The sequence below is a fragment of the Rhagoletis pomonella genome, unplaced genomic scaffold (genome assembly GCF_013731165.1).
Source record: "Rhagoletis pomonella isolate Grant_MI unplaced genomic scaffold, Rhpom_1.0 Rhpom_scaffold_22456, whole genome shotgun sequence".
Lineage (NCBI taxonomy): Eukaryota > Metazoa > Arthropoda > Insecta > Diptera > Tephritidae > Rhagoletis > Rhagoletis pomonella.
The window spans coordinates 1-2073 of record NW_023480964.1 but is presented as its reverse complement, the minus strand read 5'-3'; the positions used below and the strand labels follow the sequence as shown (position 1 = coordinate 2073).

The 2073-nt window shown below is 43.3% G+C and overlaps 1 protein-coding gene across 1 annotated transcript; it reads right to left on the bottom strand.

Moving 5' to 3' along the window:
* Positions 1-693: 693 nt before the first annotated feature.
* On the bottom strand, positions 694-2067 carry LOC118732568 (enhancer of split M2 protein-like). Its single transcript, XM_036461698.1, has one exon. The coding sequence runs from the start codon at positions 1918-1920 to the stop codon at positions 1081-1083; it is 840 nt and encodes a 279-aa protein (XP_036317591.1). The 5' UTR covers positions 1921-2067; the 3' UTR covers positions 694-1080.
* Positions 2068-2073: the final 6 nt, after the last annotated feature.

The following is a 2073-nucleotide window of genomic DNA, read 5'->3' as shown; positions in this document are numbered from 1 at the left end:
AGCCTTGATGTGGCACACTCCGGAAGGCGATTGTATTTTTGAGAGAACCGCTATTAGAAAAAACTTTTTTGGTTTTTAATTTTTGTTGTTGGTCAGAAAATGGGCTTGATGAACGCAGGCCCTGTGGAATTGTAGCGCGCACTGCTGACCACTACACCAGAACGGCCGCGCTCACCGACTTCAATGCTCATGTACAACTTTGGGAGTACCGGTAGTTTCTTCATGATCCAATGGTCGAAACTAAAACCATAGTAGTATGGAACCAACCTTGAGATACAGCCCTTCTGATAAAAGAGAATTATCGAAAACGGTTCACGTGGTTCAAAGTTATACCGTTAATACATAAAAAAAAAAAAATAAATATGCCGATGAATTGACAACCTTCCTCTTTGTTTGAAGTCGGTTAAAAATAAAAATAGGTACAATACGTTTATTGGAGCCGAAAATAGTGAATTTTTAATGCGGCAAAGTCCGGTAAATCACTCAAATTCAACGCCTTTATAACTTCAAAAACACACTTTTTGAATTCCCGATATAGTGAAGACAAATTTCCGAAAAAAATTGTTGGTGTCTTTCAAAAAAAAATTACCCATATATACATACGTACAGAACTGTAACTACTCAACTTTTTTTCTTTAAAGCTTAATCGATTTTCCCAAAAACCCCGAGTAAAACATGTGATTAACTTGTTTCTTTTTTCCACTGGTTTTATTGTTGTATATATTTTTTTTCGAAAACTACGTTAAAATTTCCATGAAAAAATAGTTAAAGCATATCACAAATAATTATATTGCAAAGAGGCATTCTTAAGTGCATTGTAAATATGTTGTTATTTTCACCCCTCCCTATCCGCTTCATATTTCTTTTGTTTTGTTAAATAAAATGTAGTAAGCATTACATACTATTACATACATACATATACTTAAGTAAGTGAATAAAATAATTTAAACTAAATAACAATGAGATCCCTGATGAATGTAACGAAAAGTGCCGCTTGCCTCTCAGCTTACACAGCACGAAAGTATGCAGGAAAAGCACGCAAATGAAATCTTAATGTGGTGCTATTAACACCACCACCGCTCACAGCTCTGCAGCCGGCACAGGCAGCTGACGCCAACTCTGACACAGCCACGCTGTCAGCAGGTCATCGTCGATTTTCTCCTGCGCGTTCGTCCAGAAGAAGGTGCCATCTTCGGTGTGAATAAATTGAATGGGCAGGTCGGCGGCGAGCGCGTGCTGACTCAGCAACGCCGCGGCGTCTGTCACAGCGGGTAAGTGGTGTGAAGCAGCTACTACTGTGCCAGCCACTGGCGTTGCGGTTGTGGTTGAGGCTTGTGTCGCCGCTGCATCGCAGATGTGATGATGAAATTGCTCGTGCTGACAATTTCGCCCATAGACACAGTGCGCACACGTGCTGGGCGGTGTCTTCTCGATGCTAGCGCTGCTGATAACTGTTGTTGCAAATTTGGCACTCGCCTGGCAGGGGCGCTCCCATTCGCGTTGCATGGTGGTGCTGGTTGTGCCTGTGGCAGTTGTCTCCCACGCGCCATGATTGCACTCCTCTTTGCAGCTCATTTTGCGCATCAGACTGGCATAGTCTTCGATTAGCGTGGTGGGCCACTCCTCACCAGGGCAGGTGGTGGCGGTGTGGGCGGTGCTGTGCGCTTTCGCCGCTGTAGTGGCATTGTTAAGATGCACATTGTTTGGGTGTTGTAAACTGGAGACATTTCCACTGTTTCCGTTTGTTGTGTTGCTGCGCTTGCGTGCTGCCATCAGACGCAAAAGGGGACGCCACATTTTACAAAGCTTTCGCTTTGATTTCTCCGCTGGCGCGCTGGTGGGTGGTAAAGTTGTGCTTGCGTTTGCTGTGAGACTCATATCCGCCAGCTGATGGGCGAGATTCTTTGTGTCGGTGTACATTTTTGCAAAATGTTTATTTTCTTACTTTTCGTGTCTTTAAAGTCGTATTCCGAATTATTCTTCAATGCCTGTTTTGTGTTCGAGTTCGTTTAATTACAGCTCTTCTATAGTATTTTTGACTGCTCGCTTCGCGTGTTCGCACTGTGAAAGTTG